The 16,282-nt window shown below is 41.9% G+C and overlaps 1 protein-coding gene across 6 annotated transcripts in view; it reads right to left on the minus strand.

Annotated features, from left to right (window-relative positions):
• dst (dystonin) overlaps window positions 1-16,282 on the minus strand; it is a 642,458-nt gene that overhangs the window by 476,849 nt on the left and 149,327 nt on the right. For all 6 annotated transcript variants that reach the window (XM_043681258.1, XM_043681269.1, XM_043681284.1 and 3 more), the window contains one exon: window positions 10,562-10,623. In XM_043681258.1, the coding sequence (XP_043537193.1) occupies window positions 10,562-10,623 (62 nt within the window). The remainder of the gene's footprint in view (window positions 1-10,561; window positions 10,624-16,282) is intronic.

Below are 16,282 nucleotides of genomic sequence, written 5' to 3' on the forward strand. Positions count from 1 at the left end.
GAGGCGGAGGAATTGGGAATATGGGATGGCATTTTTGCAGGAGATAGGGTGGGAATAGGTGTAATCCAGGTAGCTGTGGGAGTCGGTGGGTTTGTAAAATATGTCAGTGTCAAGTCGGTCGTCATTAATGGAGATGGAGATGGTCCAGGTAAATTTAAGGTCAGGGTGGAATGTGTTGGTGAAGTTGGTGAATTGCTCAACCTCCTCGCGGGAGCACGAGGTGGCGCCAATGCAGTCATCAATGTAGCAGAGGAAGAGGTGGGGAGTGGTGCCGGTGTAATTACGGAAGATCAACTGTTCTACGTGGCCGACAAAGAGACAGGCATAGCTGGAGCCCACATATGTGCCCATGGCTACCCCTTTGGTCTGGAGGAAGTGGGAGGATTCGAAGGAGAAATTGTTAAGGGTGAGGACCAGTTCAGCCAAACGAATGAGTGTCTGTGGAAGGGTACTGTTTGGGACGTCGGGAGAGGAAGAAATGGAGGGCTTGGAGGCCATGGTCATGGCGGATGGAGGTGCAGAGGGATTGGATGTCCATGGTGAAGATGAGGCGTTGGGGGGCGAGGTAACGGAGGTCTTGGAGGAGGTGGAGGGCGTGGGTGGTGTCTTGAACATATGTGGGGAGTTCCTGGACAAGGGGGGATAGGACAGTATCGAGGTAGGTAGAGATGAGTTCGGTGGGGCAGGTGCATGCTGAGACAATGGGTTGGCCAGGGTGGTCAGGCTTGTGGATCTTGGGAAGGAGGTAGAATCGGGCAGTGCAAGGTTCCCAGACTATGAGGTTGGAAGCTATGAGTGAGAGATCTCCTGAGGTGATGAGGTTCTGTATGGTCTGGGAGATGATGGTTTCCATGGGCACTCATATGGGCCCCAGCTACGCTTGTCTCTTTGTCAGCTACGTAGAACAGTACCACAGAACACACCAGATGGCCTCCTTCTTTAGAGATCACAATTTCCCTTCTCAAGTGGTTGAAGATGCCCTCCAATGCATCTCATCCACATCCTGCATTGCCTCCGCACCAAAACAAAACACAGTTCTAGTCTATCCAAACTCTCTTCATAGCTAAAACTCTCCAGCCAAGACAATATCTTGAAATCTTCTCAGCACTCTCTCCAGTGGAATCACATCCCTCCTATAGCCACTCTTCCTATAGCACAGGCAATAATTTCACTGCACAGCATTTTGGAAGTTTGCGATCCTCAAGGAAGGCATGATACAGATGCTCGTCTTGCTTTCTAACAAGTCTATCAACAAATGCACTTCTATATGATAGAATTTTCAAAATGGAAATGTAAACTTCTGTTATGCTACTGGTAAATTTTAACATGAACACAATTAACAACACACCTTTTGAATCAGGAAAAAACACCCAAGGTTAGATTAACTTTCTGATTAATTATTATCAAAAGTTAAAAATCACACAACACCAGGTTTTGTCCAACAAGTTTATTTGGAAGTAAAAGCTTTCAGAGTGCTGCTCCTTTGTCAGGTAGCTAGTGGGGCAGGATCATAGAACACAGAATTTATAACAAAAGATCAAAGTGTCGTACAACTGATGCGAAGTATTGAGCAAATCTACATTGCTGTCAAGTCTTTAATCACTTAGATTGGGGATGCAGGCTTTGAGTGATTAATATGTAAATCCCAGAATTTCTTTCAAGTCACAGTCCTGAGATAACTTAAGGTTTTAGAAAAACAAGTGACATCTCAGCTCAGAAAATGCATCAAAGGACTGAAGTTAGAATCTGTCCGCATCCCAATCTTGGGTTAAACTTGTTGTATTTCCAAAATAGGAATTTATAAAACGTCACCTGACTGCCTGCCAACAGATTGTGTCTGTGTGCTTTTTCAACAAAATAGAATGTATCTGCAAATACAAATATGCAAATTCGCCCATAGACTTATATATGTGTGCAGAAGAGAAAGTGAGAGTGTGTGTGCTTGTGTGGGAGATAGGGAGGGTGTGTGTGTTTGCGTGCTTGAGAGGGTGTGTGTTTGCGTGCTTGAGAGGATGTGTGTGTTTGCATGTGTGTGTGTGTGTTTGCGTGTGTTTGCGTGCGTGTGCATGCGTGCGTGTGTGGTGTGTGTGTGTGTGTCTGACTGAGAGATGGTCTGCGTGAGTCACAGAGAAGTACAGCATAGAAAAAGATCCTTCGGTCCAGCCCGTCCGTGCCAAACAGATATCCCAACCCAATCTAATCCCACCTGCTAGCACCCGGCCCATATCCCTCCAAACCCTTCCTGTTCATACCCATCCAGATGCCTTTTACATGTTGCAATTGTACCAGCCTCCACCGTTTGCTCTGGCAAATCATTCCATACACGTACCACCCTCTGCGTGAAAAAGTTGCTGCTTAGGTCTCTTTTAGCTCTTTCCCCTCTCACCCTAAAACTATGCCCTCTAGTTCTGGACTCACCCGACCTAGGGAAAATGTCTATTTATCCTATCCATGCCCCTCATGATTTTGTAAACCTCTATAAGGTCACCCCTCAGCTTCCAACGCTCCAAGGAAAACAGCCCCTGCCTGTTCATCCTCTCTCTTTAGCTCAAATCCTTCAACCCTAGCAACATCCTTGTAAATCTTTTCTGAATTCTTTCAAGTTTCACAACATCCTTCCAATAGGAAGACCAGAATTGCATGCAATATTCCAACAATGGCCTAACCAATGTCCTCCCAACATGCTGCAACATGACCTCCCAACTCCTGTACTCAATACTCTGACCAACAAAGGAAAGCATACCAAACGCCTTCTTCACTATCCTGTCTACCTACCACTCCACTTTCAAGGAGCTATGAACCTGCACTCCAAGGTCTCTTGTTCAGCAACACTCCCCAGGACCTTACCATTAAGTGTATAAGTCCTGCTAAGATTTGCTTTCCCAAAATGCAGCACCTCACATTTATCTAAATTAAACTCCATCGACCACCTATCAGCTCACTGGCCCATCTGATCAAGATCCCATTGTAATTTGAGGTAACCTTCTTTGATGTCCAATATACTTCCAATTTTGGTGTCATCTGCAAACTTACTAACTATACCTCTTATGCTCGCATTCAAATCATTTGTATAAATGATGAAAAGTAGTGGACCCAGCACCAATCCTTGTGGCACTCCACTGGTGATTTCCCATGCACAAAACCATGTTGACTATCCCTAATCAGTCCTTGCCTTTCCAAATACATGTACATCCTGTCCCTCCGGATTCCCTCCAACAACTTGCCCACCACCGACGTCAGGCTCACTGCCTATAGCTCCTAGCTTGTCCTTACCACCTTTCTTAAACAGTGGCACCATGTAAGCCAACCTCCAGTCTTCCAGCACCTCACCTATGACTGTCATGTGTGTTATTGTGTGTATGTGTACTTATTTGTGAGTGTGTAGTGGGGTCACCTGTAGTGTTCATGTCACACAGGCTTACTCCAATGCTCCAACACACTCTCTCCCTCCCTCTCTCCTCCCAACCTGTCTCTCTCTGTCTATCTCTCTCTGTCTCACGCTCACAGGCGTATACTCCGTCATACTCACGCGCACACATGCACTAGCGCTCCCGCACGTGCACACCTTAAGTCTGTGAGTGAATTTGTATTTGCAGATACATTCAATTTTGTTCAAAAAGCACACAGTCTGTTGGCAGTCAGTCCATGTGACATTTTATAAATTCTTACTTTGGAAATACAACCAGTCTTACTCAAGGCTGGGATGCAGACAGATTCTAACTTCACTCCTTTGATGCATTTTCTGAGCTGAGATGTCACTTTTCTTTAGAAAACCTTAAGTTATCTCAGGACTGTGACTTGAAAGAATTTCTGGGATTTACATATTAATCACTCAAGACCTGCATCCCCACTCTCAGTGATTAAAGACTTGACAGCAATCTAGGTTTGTTCAATGCATCGCATTGGCACTTTGATCTTTTCTTATAAATTCTGTGTCCTACCCCATTAGCTACCTGACAAAGCAGCAGCACTCCGAAAGCTAGTGCTTCCAAATAAACCTGTTGGTCTCTTACCTGGTGTTGTGATTTTTAATTTCGTCCACCCCAGTTCACCACTGGCACCTCCAGATCATAATTCTTATCAATATAAAGGAAAGCAAATCAGGAGTCTACTACCTACAGAAAAATGCCATATATACTGTTTTTGATTACCCCACAGTAGACACGGAATATCAAAAGCAATCAGGACAGATACCAAACACTACTCAGCAATGATCAAAATTTCCTCCCTAAAGATAGTTCTCAAATCCCTCATTCTGGAGTTTTCCACGAAAACAAATGCCATACCAGATCCCAAAAAAAGGTCAAATTAAATCCCTCAGAACATTTCTCTAAATATATCCTGATTGGCAGCTGAGATTACGTGTCTGAAAGTTTATGAAAAGACTATGAGCATTAAATAACTTGCAAATAAATCACTAAATCTGATTGAACACAACTACCATCTTCCAAATAAGCATCCCTGCTGTGCAAGTCTACACAGTGCCTTGTTTCTGGGAGCTGGATCTTTTCCAAAGTTCAGATTTCTGAGCACTTTCACATCACTCATACCCACAGGATATCTCAAAAATGTTTCACAACTCAAAGTACTTTTGATGTGTAGTCACTGTACCATGTTACGCACAGGAAGCTCTCACACAAAACAGTGGTTCAGCAGCTGCTCATGACTTGCCACTAGCCTACCTTCCTTATTAAGATGGACTGTTTCATTTGCAGATCTTTACTGCAGTAAATGGTGTGTCCTGGTCATATACAGATCAATTAGCAGGAAATTCAAAGGCCCTGACTTTTAACATTTCTGGAACATGGCACAAATATGAAAATGAGCGTTTGAATTTTTTACCCCGTTGACCAATTAAAGACCTGGGTCTTTCAATGCGGAAATGGTTTGAAAAAGACACCAACTTTAAATGACCACAGTATTCATCTGACCACACAGCTTAGTCACGTTTCATAAAACCAAAATAACCAAAGAACTACGGATGCTGGAAATAAGAAACAAAATCAAAAATTGTTGAGAAAGCTCAGCAGGTCTGGCAGCATCTGTGGAGAGAAATCAGAGTTAACGTTTCCAGTCCAGTGACCCCTCTTCAGAATATTGTTGTGTTGTGTTCTGAAATCGTCACTGGACTCAAAATGTTAACTCTGCTTTCTCTCCACATATGCTGCCAAATCTGCTGAGTTCTTCCAGCAATTTTTGTTTTTGTTTCAATCGATCGCAACAAAATCAGATTGAGCTCAAATTAACATTTTATCCAAAAGCAATGAATCTGGTTGACCCAAGCCTGGGAGACATGAAAAGATTCTCTGCTGCGATATGACTTACACAATGATGAGAATCTTCACATGTTGGAGATGAACGACCACCAACAATTGTCAATCCCAGACACAATCAACTCAGTAGATGCCAAATACAAAGAAGCCACTATTTTCAGAAGCTCTCTGTGGCAAAATCAGAGGAGCTGTTTTTTGCCTGCAGAACGTGAACAGGCTGGAGAAGGCTCCTACTTTCTGCTTCTTAGGAAAAGCACAGTACAACATTGACAAGTGCTGTGGTCCCAGCTGATGGTGTCTGACTTGATAATTCTTTTTTTCGGTTAGTTAATACAGTAATCATGCACTGAAACATCGGTCACTTGAGATTGCAGATTTTATTTCACAACATTGTCTTCCAGCTAGCACTGTGTATGTTGTCTTTTCTTCTAATAAATCACCCACATGGTTGCTTTACCAGTCCTTGTTCCCGAGATTAGCAAATTTTTATTGAATAGAAGACAATAAATACTTTACATCAGTCTTCACCGAAGAAGACTCTAATAGCAAAGTGCAAAATATTCAGGAGGCAATAAGTAGAGAGGAAATAAAATATAATAAATATCACTCGAGAAAAATCATCTTGCAAATAAAGGGGTAATGACTGATAATTCCCCTGGACCTGATGAGATGTAATATTGGACATTCAAGGAAGTGGTTACAGAGATGATGGGTGCACTGATGTTAATCTTAGAATCCCTACAGCATTGAAGTAGGCCAGTTGGCCCATCAACCCTCTGAAGAGAAGCCCACCAGAACCAACCTCCTACCCCATAACATACATTTTCCATAGTCAATCCACCTAACCTGCACATCTTTGGAATGTGGCAGGAAACCAGAACAGCCAGAGAAAACCCATGCAGACACAAGGGGAATGTGCAAACTCCACACAGACAGTCACCCGAGGGTGGAATTAAACCTGGGTCCCTGGCATTGTCAGGCAGCAGTGTTAACCACTGCCCACTTCCAGAATGCATGACATCTGGAAGATGAAAAAGTCCTTGAGGATTAGAAAACTGCCAGCATAACAACCTTATACAAAAAAGGATGGAGACAAAAGTCAGTCACCTATGGACTAGTCAAATGTTATTTGCAAAATGTTGGGAGTCTTATTACGCAGCAGAGCATTTAAAGATATATATAATATAAATCAAGCAGAGTCAGCATGACTTCATGAAGGGGAAACAATCTCCTTACAAATGTATTAGAGTTCTTTGAGGAGATAACAAGCAGGATGAATAAAGTGGAAGCAGTGGATGTAATGCATTCTGAAAATGCATTTTCAGAAGGCATTTTAAAATGTACATCAATAGATTTGCATGGATAAAGAATTAAGTAACTATTAGAAGACAGATTTGGAGAGAATTTTCAGTATGACACCTGTAACCAAGGGAGTACTGGAGGGGTTTGAGTTGGAGACTCGATTATTTACAATATATGTTAATAACTTGGATAAGGAAAGTGAATGGAGTATAGCCAAGTTTGCAGATGATACAAAAATATGTGGGAAGACAAGTGGTGAGGATGACTCAAAGCATCTGCAGAGAGACAGAAATGAGTCAAGTGAGTGGGCAAGAATTTGGCAGATAGAATACAAGGTGGAAAAGTGGCAGGAAGAATAGGAGTCTAAGTATTATTTAGATGGAGAAATAGTGTCAAAAGCTTACAGCACAGAGGGATTTCGGAGTCCTTGTACAAAAATGTAGCTTGCAAGTTCAGCAGGTAATAAGGAAGGTAAATGCACTGTTGGCCTTTATTTCAAAGAGAATGGAGCATAAAAATTGGGAAGTCTCACTATAACCATACAAGGCATTAGTCAGACCACAGCAAGAACACTGAACAGGTCTGGGCCCCTTATCCAAAGAATACTGGTACTGGAAGCAGTCCAGAGAAGGTTCACTGTTGATCCTGGGTGTGGAGAGGTTGTCTTTTAAGGAGAGGTAGAGTAGATTGGGCCTGCAGTCAAGGAATTTAGAAGAATCAGAGACAAGCTTATTGAAACATACAAGATTCTTAGGGTCCTTGATGAGATAAATGTGGAGAGTTTGTTTCCCTCTGTGAGAGAGAATCTAGGGCCAGACAGCATAAACTCAGAACAAGGGCTGGCCAATTTAAGGCAGAGAGGAACAGGAGTTTCTTCTTTGAAGATAGTGAATCCACGAAATTCTTTATTTTAAAGGGCAACAAAGGCTGGGTTATTAATTATCCTCAAGGCTGAGATAGATTTTGAATTAATAAAGAAAATCAAAGGTAACAGGGAAAAGGCATGAAAGGGGAGTATGGCAGAGCAAACTCAATGGGCTGAGTGGTCTAAATCTGTTCCTATATCTTATAAGGTAACACAACTGACTTAATTTTCCTCCTTAGGACACTCCTGAAAACTCTGATCAGGTTACCTATCCTCAAAGTCCTAATATGGCTGAATGCCAAATTCTGTTTGCTACCACCACTGTTGGATAAATACAAGTTGTTATGTGCTTCATATCTAAAGCACACAATGTCACATTCCAAAATGACCACCTTGAAGCAAAAGTAGAAATTTCTCACCAGTTGTACACTTTAAATAGTGTAATTTAATGTCTAAAAGGATTTCAGTGATTTTCATTTCCAGCAAAGATCCATTGAAAGCATATACCAAGTGATGAGCAGACGCAGTGAGCTGATAAGGTCCCCTGACCATAATGCTGAAATAACTCCACAAAGACCAGTATCCTGCCACCAAGTCACCCTTTGTTTACAAGTGAATAGTACATGACACTGATCCAGCTAGCATGGAGCTGGCTCTGAGAGTGAACAGAGACCCTGATACTCCTGTTTATCTCTGTCAGCCAGGTCTCTCCGATTGGACCAGGTTAACAGGCACAATCAGGGAACTCAGATTCTGAGATATCCACCTAGCTGACTGCATTACAATCACTACAAATGACAGAGCTTCTTATACGAGCTCCAAGCAAGCAAAGCTGCACATGGACAGCACACAATTAATGAGTACATAACAAACACACTGGTTCAGTCACAGCCAATAAAGGTAAAGATTTTCCACTCAAAGCTTTCAGTAAGAGGTCTTTCTTTAACTGCACAATTGCTGATTTAACTGAAGGCATGAGCACAAGACAAAATTACTCCACAAGATTTCATTGCACTCTGTCCAGTCCCAATTATAACAAGCAGAATGCTTGGATAAACAAGCCCATTATCAGAAAGAAGCCCACTCAGCACACATCAAATCATGAAAGCAACAGCAAGTGTCCAAAGTTTGACCCAAAATACCATTTACACTCAATGCTCACTCTACATTGTCTGCCTTTATTCCACTCCTGAGCTATGATTTCTGGTCTATGTCGAGCAGATTGAAAGCAAAACTCCCCTCACTCTGCTTGGAATGAAAAAACATCTGCCACAACTAAATCAATCAAGGTTCTCATTCTACTCTAACCACAATTAAAAAGACCGCCAGTTTAAAAATAATGACAGTGGACGAAAGACGTTGGCTTTGCGGTGCTGCTGTAATCAGAGATCCCACTGGGTGGGCAGCCTTTCTGATACAGCTCCCAATGATGCCCTGTGCAGGGAAGTACATTTGTGTGGGCAGACCATGGAAATTTACCAATCTTGACAGCTGTTGTGGTTCACACTCAAATCCTAAACTTAGATCGTCTAAGTGCACTCAACACATTTGCTTGTCGCCTACTCAAAAAAAAGATGCATTCAGTTGCAAGAAGAAATGCCCAGTCATTTCATTTGAAAGGCCAGCCATCAACTTGCAGTTAAGATGTTTAAGATTAGCCTCTGCATGACAGAGACTGTGCAAATATGGGCAGGGTGCGTTTGGAGGTTAGGGTGAGTCCTTGGATCAGTCGGGGAGAGTTGCTGCATCCACAAAGAGGGCACAGCAGCAAGTGATCCTTCTACACAATAGGCTGCAATGGATAAAGGGGGTGGGGCAACAGTGGCAATGCTTCATGGTCTGCAGCAGAAAGAAAAAAAGAGAGGAGAAAGAGAGGGACACGAACTGAGGATGGGCTCTACAGACCGAGAAAGGATTGTTTGAAGTTAGAGAGTGGGAGGGTTGTGGGTCTTAAAGGAGATTACAGAGAGAGAGAGTTAGACAGTTTGGAGGAGGTTACAGATACAGGGAGGGTTGCAGCATGTGGAGGAAGTTATGGAGAAATGGAGGGCAGTAGAGTCTGGAGAACGGGTAAAGTTGCAAAGGGATTTCCTCTTGCACTTACCAACATACCTTTCAGCAGGAGACCAATCCACAAGACAGAGATTCTTCATGAATGTGGTTATCTCAATTGAGGGCTTATATTTCTCTTTCCAAAAAGGGGCGACATGGTAATACAGTCAATTCCTGCAGTTCTCAAGTCAGATGGTGTGTGTTTTGGTGGAGAACTTCCACATCCTGGAGGTCACAGGTTTGAGAGGTAGACTTTCTTCCTGATACCTTCCATTTTAGTATGAATCTTGTAACCATTTTTGAACCATCTGTAAACACTCAATCCCTTTTAAGTGGGGTCACTGCACTTACATTATAAGTAAATTGCTATCTACAAACTCCCTTGGCCAAAATGTTCAGCCTCGAAAAGTACTCCGATATCTACTAGCAAATTTTAGTCCTTCCACTCAGATGTTCCTCTCAGCAATGACAGAAATTCATTCTTACCTTCAGAGCAGATTTCCACTGCAAAACATTAACTACATCCAATCCAGACCTCGCAGGAAAACAGTAATGAGACTGACCGGTACCAGTCATTCCAATCATGGCTCCACATTTCACAGTGGTCCAATTAACCTCAACTGCTGCAGCACAGAAAAGGCAGATTCCATAAGCAGCCCAAAATCCGTGTATCGGAATAACTGAGGACAATGAACCCCAGATTCAATGCAATGAAAGCAGCGGATTGTTCCATGAATAAACAAGAGAGCACCTACTTTCACCACAGGTATTTTAGCTTTCCGTGCACGATGCAAACTTTATAGTCTCTTCCTAACATTCATGAGGTATTTTAAACACAAATGTTTAGGGAAACTATTATTGAGGAATACTACTTTAAAATAATTCCTGTGAGTAAAGGAGGATATAACAAATTATAAATTTGTTACATTGTTCATAAAGACTAGGAGACGATTTACATTAAGTGCCATGGCATCTGGTGTTTGAGTTGTATGGTAATAGTCAGACAAAAGGTGTTTAAAAGAAAACTGTAGAGACAGACGTAGAAAGTGCCCATGGAAACCTCACTGACCTTAATGAGGTGTTTGTTGATCCATTTTGTGAAGGTCTTTTTCTGGACTTTGTCCCGTTCATCTGAAAGAAAAAGGGAGAAATAGATTAAAGGTGAAGCTCACAATTTACCTTCCGAAACATCTTTCCTCAGAGTTAATACGGAGGAGTCTGGATAAGGGAAATATTCAGTCTCATAACTGGGAACTAAGAAGCATTTTCTCAGTTGCTGTTGCAAACAAACCTAACAAGAAAAATAAATTCCTAAAAACTCTTCAGTCAGTGGCTTTTTAAAGTATATTACGCATTGATCAAGAACAATATTCTGTCTGCAGACTGCGTTCAAAATCCAGAGGCTGTGAAGAAAAGGAGTTAGGATCATTCATGCTTTTTAGTACATAACCAAACAGCATAAAAATGGGCCACTCAGTCCATCATGTTTGTATAGGCTCTTTGAAAACACTATCCAATTAGTTTGACAATCATTCCTTCTCCCTGCCTCACCACATGGTCCCCACACATTTGTTCCTTCCAAGGCAGATCTAATTTCCTTTTGAAAGTTATTGTTGAATCTGCTTCTACCATACTTTCAGGCAAGGCATTATAATTAAACCAATTTTTCACATAAAAAGACCTTGTTCTGCTGCCAATCATTTTAACAGTCATTCCCATTTACACCATCTAAACTTATTTGCAATTTTGGACAACTCTTAAATCTCCCCTAGGGGGGAGCAATCTTAAGCTTTCTGTCTTCCCGCAGAACCAAGTTCCTTATAAATCACGCTGCACCCCAAGTATTACCTATCAGTCAGATTTCAATGGAGTTTATAGATGGGATAATAAAACTTAATGTCCTTGTCCAATTCAACACTGAGGATCACCCAGAAAAATCTATAGCATGGATTGCTTTCAGCATAGCCTACTCATTCCCTCCTAGTCTGACATTCATGGTCACTTGTTCAGCCTCTCTTCTGTCCTGGTCTACTATCAATAATTCCCTGGTCTGCTGACCCCTTTTATCTCTTTTTCCCTCTCGCTCTCTCTCTGGACTCCATCTCCACCTACCTGCTCATCTCCACCACCCCTTCCCCACCTCAACATCAATACAACATTTTTCTTGCTGCTATCAGTCGAGATGAAGAGCCATCAGACTCAAACATTAACTCTGATTTCTACACACAGAAGCTGAGTTTTGCCAGCAATTTCTGTTTTTATTTCAGAAAAATAGTTGGGTTTTGTCCAAGTTCACATCTAGTAGGTTGGTTCAGTGAACTGGATGGCTGGTGAGTGACACCAACAGCGTGGGTTCAATTCCCACACAGGCTGAGGTCACCATTTGCTTTCTCAACCTCTCCCCTGGCCTGTGACGGTCAGGTAAAGCCACGAACAATCATCTCTCTCCCTCTCCCCCTCTTTCTCTCTCTAATGAGGGAGCAGACCAATGGATCAGGAAAGACTCTGATGATGTTGCCCCTGTTTGAGAAGAGGGAGCTGGATGTGGCCTTGCAGTGAAAGGAATGTGGAGAGAAAGCGGGAATGGGATACTCAGAATGCATGATCAGCCATGATCGTATTGAATAGTGGTACAGACTCAAAGGGCCAAATGGCCTACTTCTGCTCCTGCTTTCTATGTTTCTACGTCACATTCATAAATCACGCATGGATTTACTCTCCGATATTGGCTGCTGGTTCAGCAATGCTGTAATTTTAAAATTCTCATCCTTGTTTATAAATCGCCTATCCATTTTATGTCTTTAACCTCCTCCAGCTCCACCAAACATCAAGTTCAGCACTCTGCTTGAATTCTGGCCTCTTCAGCATCATCTTATCCCATCAGTCCATCATTGACATTTGTTCTTTCAGCAGACTAGGCTTTTCTAAAAGTTCATTTCTTTAACTCATTCTCTTGCTTTAAGTTAGTCCTCAAAACTGAGCTCTTTAACCAGCTCTTGGTTTTGTCTCACAATGTCCCCTTGGCTTCATAAAGCCTCTGTCATGTCTAAGTATACATTAAAATATTTAAAACTAGAGAGAAAAAATTGGGCTAGATGGCTGTCCATGGGTCACCTGACTTCTTTTGTGAAAAGCAATCTCCTGTCTCAAATGAACAAAAGAAATACTGATGTAAATCAAAGCACTGCCCTACAAACAAATCAATAAAAGATATTGTCATCAGATTGAATGGATCATTCAAAAGAAACAAACATACTGACAGTCTCTAGCCCTCAAGGTGTTAAACTACAATACAGAAGATAATGGCACCTTTCTTTATTTGGATACAGACTTTAAGTATGTAAAATGTCACATGATGAGGGAGCCAAGTTGTCTGTTTTGAAAATTAGCTGCAAGTTGTTTACTGTCAGATCTAAAGCACAGAAAAAGGCCCTTCAGCCCATCACATCAGTACCCATCAAAAACAACCACTGAACTATTCTAATCCCTTTGCCAGCACTTAGCCCATAACCTTGTATGCCTTAGCATCACAAGTGCACACCGAAATACTTATTAAATGTTTTGAGGTTTTCTGCCTTTAATCACCCTTACACGCGGTGAGTTCCAAATTCCCACCTTCCTCTGCATGAAAAGCTTTTTCCTCCATCTCCTCTAAACATTCTGCCTCTTAGCTTAAATCTATGCTTGCAGTCATTGACCTCTCCACCAAGGAGAAAAATCTCTTCCGGTCTACTCTGTCTATGTCCCTCAATTTTATTCATCTCAATCTCATGTGCTCTAAGGAAAACAAATCCAGTCTGACTACCTTCCTAACTAAAGGTTTCCTGAAGAAGGGCTTATGCCCGAAACGTCGATTCTCCTGTTCCCTGGATGCTGCCTGACCTGCTACGCTTTTCCAGCAACACATTTTCAGCACCTTCATAACTAAAACTCTCCAGCCTAGGCAACATCTTGGTAAATCTCCTCTGCACTCTCTCTCGTGATATCACAACCCTCGTATAATATTGATTCTCAAATTGCACACAATACTTTAGTTGTAGCCGAACCAATGCTTTATACAGTTTTGGTATAACCTTTATGCTCTTAAGTTCTATGTCTCGATCAGTAAAAGCAAGAATACCATATGACTTCTTGATCACTTTGTTCACCGATCCTGATACATTAAAGAACCAGTGTACATGCACATCAACATTTATCTGATCCTCTTTGTTCTTCATATATTCCCTTGCCACGTCTGCCCTGCCCAAGTGCATCACCTCACATTTATTCTCAGTTCTCCCAGCATATGAGCTATAAGTGATCCAAGCAAACAAGGTAATCTTTGTTCTTCATATATTCCCTTGCCACGTCTGCCCTGCCCAAGTGCATCACCTCACATTTATTCTCAGTTCTCCCAGAAAGCCAGCATATGAGCTATAAGTGATCCAAGCAAACAAGGTAATTACAACAAGAACAGAAGTTGCTGGAAAAGCTCAGCAGGTCTGGCAACATCTGTGAAGAGAGATCAGAGTTAACCTTTTGGGTCTGTTGACTCTTCCTCAACACTTGGTTACAGGTAATTACAACAATACCTTGGAAGCTGGTGATCCTAACAGAGATGACTCCCTCCCTATGCCATTCCAGTGAAAGTTTGCCTGAGAACCAACCTCCTAGAAATTTGACTGCAGGAAACCTCACAGCGTACTGGTAATCCTTTTTACAGGGCCCTCACTTCAATTTTGAAACATCAACTTCTGTGCAGAAAATGAAGATCATAAAACAGATGCTGAATTAACCATAGTTTATAACAGGATATACTAATTTTTACCTGTAACCAATCATGGTCTGAGTGAATGTATTGGTTGGAAGGAATGAGAGACTTTGCAGTTTTACACTTGAGTAAGTGGTATGACAATAAATAAGCTGTGTGTTAAATTCACAGAAGTTTACTGCTGAATTAAATCTGGCAACCAAAGTCAAATGGTTTAAATAAAAGGACACATCCCAGAGTCAGAGCTGTACAGCATGGAAACAGACCCTTCAGTCCAACCCATCCATGCTGACCAGATATCCTAAATTAGTCTACTCCCATTTGTCAGCATTTGGCCCACATCCCTTTAAACCCTTCCTATTCATATACCCATTCAGCTGCCTTTTAAATTTTCTAAATTGTACCAGCCTCCGCCACTTCTTCTAACAGCTCATTCCATACACGCACTATCCTCTACATTAAATCGTTGCCCCTCAGGTCCCTTTTAAATTTTTCCCCTCTCATCTTAAACCTATGTCCTCTAGTTTTGGACTCCCCCAACCTGGTTATTTATTCTATCAATGTCCCTTATGATTCATAAAACTCTATAACATCACCCCTCAGCCTCCAATGCTCCTGGAAAGGGCCCTCACTTCAATTTTGAAACATCAACTTCTGTGCAGGAAATGAGGATCATAAAACAGATGCTGAATTAACCATAGTTTATAACAGGATATACTAATTTTTACCTGTAACCAATCATGGTCTGAGTGAATGTATTGGTTGGAAGGAATGAGAGACTTTGCAGTTTTACACTTGAGTAAGTGGTATGACAATAAATAAGCTGTGTGTTAAATTCACTGAAGTTTACTGCTGAATTAAATCTGGCAACCAAAGTCAAATGGTTTAAAAAAAGGACACATCCCAGAGTCATAGAGCTGTACAGCATGGAAACAGACCCTTCGGTCCAACACATCCATGCTGACCAGATATCCTAAATTAGTCTAGTCCCATTTGTCAGCATTTGGCCCACATCCCTTTAAACCCTTCCTATTCATATACCCATTCAGCTGCCTTTTAAATTTTCTAAATTGTACCAGCCTCCGCCACTTCTTCTAGCAGCTCATTCCATACACTATCCTCTACATTAAATCGTTGCCCCTCAGGTCTCTTTTAAATCTTTCCTCTCTCATCTTAAACCTATGCCCTCTAGTTTTGGACTCCCCCAACCTGGGGAAAAGACCATGGTTATTTATTCTATCAATGTCCCTTATGATTCATAAAACTCTATAACATCACCCCTCAGCCTCCAATGCTCCTGGAAAATAGTCCCAGCCTATTCAGCCTCGCCCTATAGCTCAAATCCTCCAACCCTGGCAACATCTTGAATCTTTTCAAGTTTCAAAATTGCATGCAGTATTCGAAAAGTGGCCAAACCAATGTCCTGTACAGCCACAACATGATCTCCCAACTCCTATACTCAATGCACTACCAATAAAAGTAAGCATATCCAGAGCACTTATTTATTGTCCTGTCTACAAGGGACTCCACTTTCAAGGAACTATGAACCTGCACTGCAACGTCTCTGTTTAACAACACTTCTCAGGCCCTTACTATTAAGTGTATAAGTCCTGCCCAGATTTGCCTTTCCAAAATGCAACACCTCACATTTATCTAAATTAAACTCCATCTGCCACTCCTTGGCCCATCAGCCCATCTGATCAGGGCACTTTGTACTTGGAGGTAACCTTCTTTACTGTCCACCTAACCTCCACCTTTAGCATCATTTGTTAACTTATTAACCACACCTCTCATGTTCACATCCAAATCATTAATATAAAATGACAAAAAGCAGTGGACCTGCACTGATCCTTGTGGCACACTGCGAGTCAAGGCCACCAATCTGAAAATCAAACCTTCACCACCACCCTCTGTCTCCTACCTACCAGCTAGTTCTGTATCCAAATGGCTAGTTCTCCCTGTTTTCTATGTGATCTAACCTTCCTAACCAGTCTACCAGGAACCTTGTCAAAAGCTTTACTGAAGTCCATGTAGATCACA

Source organism: Chiloscyllium plagiosum, chromosome 3 (assembly GCF_004010195.1).
Source record: "Chiloscyllium plagiosum isolate BGI_BamShark_2017 chromosome 3, ASM401019v2, whole genome shotgun sequence".
Taxonomy (NCBI): Eukaryota; Metazoa; Chordata; class Chondrichthyes; order Orectolobiformes; family Hemiscylliidae; genus Chiloscyllium; species Chiloscyllium plagiosum.